General features: G+C 69.1%; 1 protein-coding gene across 1 annotated transcript in view; it reads left to right on the top strand.

Moving 5' to 3' along the window:
- Positions 1-29: 29 nt before the first annotated feature.
- The window catches only part of LOC112124493 (neuralized-like protein 4), a gene marked incomplete at both ends in the record, with an annotated part of 4,130 nt that continues 2,175 nt past the window's right edge, over positions 30-1,984 (top strand). The window contains 4 exons of the mRNA XM_026662306.1: positions 30-192; positions 716-914; positions 1,015-1,091; positions 1,874-1,952. Coding sequence (XP_026518091.1) covers positions 30-192; positions 716-914; positions 1,015-1,091; positions 1,874-1,952 — 518 coding nt within the window. The remainder of the gene's footprint in view (positions 193-715; positions 915-1,014; positions 1,092-1,873; positions 1,953-1,984) is intronic.

Here is a 1,984-nt window from a genome sequence, read left to right as displayed (position 1 = left end):
CCCCCCCCCCCCCCCCCCCCCCCCCCCAGGCTGGCGACACGGTGGGCGTGGTTCGCAAGGAGGACGGGACGCTGCATTTCTTCGTCAACGGGGTGGCGCAGGGGCCGGCCGCCTGGAACGTGCCCCCCAATGTCTACGCCGTGGTGGATCTGTATGGGCAGGCGGCGCAGGCCACCATCCTCGACGACACGGGTGAGCTGGGGGGCCTGGTGTGGGGCTGGGGGGTAGTGGCGGGTGGGGGGGGGCACTGTCACAGGGCCGTGTCGTGCTTCCGGGGTGGGGGCTGGGATCTGGGGGGGGGACCAGGGCCGTGTCCATGTGGGAGGGTCCCAGGGCTGGGATATGGGGGGGGGAGCTGGGATATAGGTGGGGGGAACAGGGCTATGTCTTGATGCCAGGGGGCCCTAGGGGCTGGACTATGGGGGAGGCTGTGTCTCAGTGCTGGGGGGTCCCGGGAGGCTGGGATAAAGCGGGGGGGGGGGGGGGTTTGGTGCCGGGGGGGCCCTAGGGGCTGGGATATGGGGGGGGCTGTGTCTCAGTACTGGGGGGTCTCGGGGCTGGAATAGAACTGGGGGTGGGAGGGGGGTGGGGTCTTATCTCGGTGCAGGGGGAGCCTGTCTCTTGGTGCCCGGGGGGGTCCTAGGGGCTCGGGTACAGCGGGGTGGGCCCCCCCGTGCACCCCGGGAACACCCCGCCTCCCTCGCTTCCCCCCCAGATCTCCTCCCGCTGCCCGATGACCTGTCGGAGGGCAACAACCAGCTGTCGCCCAGCAGCCCCTCGTCCGCGGCCTCTGTGAGCGACCTGCGCTTCCACCAGCTGCACGGCGCGAACGCGGTGATCACCAACGGCGGGCGCACGGCGCTGCGCCAGAACTGTCGTAGCGAGTTCAACGACGCCATCGTCATCTCCAACCGGTCGGTGTGTGGGGCAGAGCCGGGCGCCGTCCCCCCCTTCCTCCCCCCGCCCCCTCGGCTCCGGTGCCAGGGCTCACCGCTCTCCCCTCTCCCCGCGCAGGGCCCTCCGGGACGGTGAACTCTTTGAGATCGTCATTCAGAAGATGGTGGATCGCTGGTCCGGCTCTATAGAGGCAGGTGAGAGACGGGGAAATGGGGGGGTGGAGTCCCTGGGCCCCACTTCCCTGACGTAATTCCCCACCCACCCAGAGAGCGCCACTGGGGGACAGCGGTCGGTTTCACTTCCTGTCCCATCTCCGCGCCGGGCGAGGGGTCCCTGGGTAACCAGCCACCCTGCCCCAGAGGTGGCCGCATCTCAGCGGCGGGCGAGGGGTCCCTGTGTAACCGGCCGCCCCGCCCCAGAGGTGGCTGCATCTCAGCGGCGGGCGAGGGGTCCCTGTGTAACCGGCCGCCCTGCCCCAGACGTGGCTGCATCTCAGCGCCGAGCGAATTACATTGCGACCCGGTGACACACGAGCTCAGAGCGAGTGGGGTCCCACGTGGGGCATTCATCCCTAGTTTCGTGACTCACCTGGATAACGGAGTGGCGAGTGTATTTTCCGAATTCGTGGCGGCCCCCGAGCCGGGAGGGGTCGCCAGCGCTTTCGGGGGCCGGATCAGAAGTCGAACCGACCGCGCCAAACTGGTCTGACCTCACCAAGTTGAAATTCAGTGAAGACCAGCAGCCCGGCCCCCACTTAGGAAGGGAAAATCAACTGGGGGCTAAGCGGCAGGGGGCTCGTACGGCTGCAAAGCCGCCCGGGGTGGTTGCAGGGCAAAGCCTGTTCCGCAGTGTGTTATCTGGGGGGAGGGTGTGCGGGAGGTCTGGGCGGACCCCCGGCGGGGCTAGGGCGAGCGGGGGGCTGGGCGGCCTCTCCGGGTCCCTTTCGGCCCCTCACCGCTCGGATTCCCTCTGGCAGGGGTCACGGCCATCCGGCCCGAAGACCTGGAGTTCCCCAACACCATGACGGACATCGACTACGACACCTGGATGCTCAGGTGAGTGTGGGGGGGAGGTGTGGGGGGGGGGG

Source organism: Terrapene carolina, unplaced genomic scaffold, assembly GCF_002925995.2.
Source record: "Terrapene carolina triunguis isolate 2854851 unplaced genomic scaffold, T_m_triunguis-2.0 Scaffold25728, whole genome shotgun sequence".
Lineage (NCBI taxonomy): Eukaryota > Metazoa > Chordata > Testudines > Emydidae > Terrapene > Terrapene triunguis.
The sequence above is the reverse complement of the archived record's forward strand: the minus strand, read 5'-3'. Positions and strand labels throughout refer to the sequence as shown.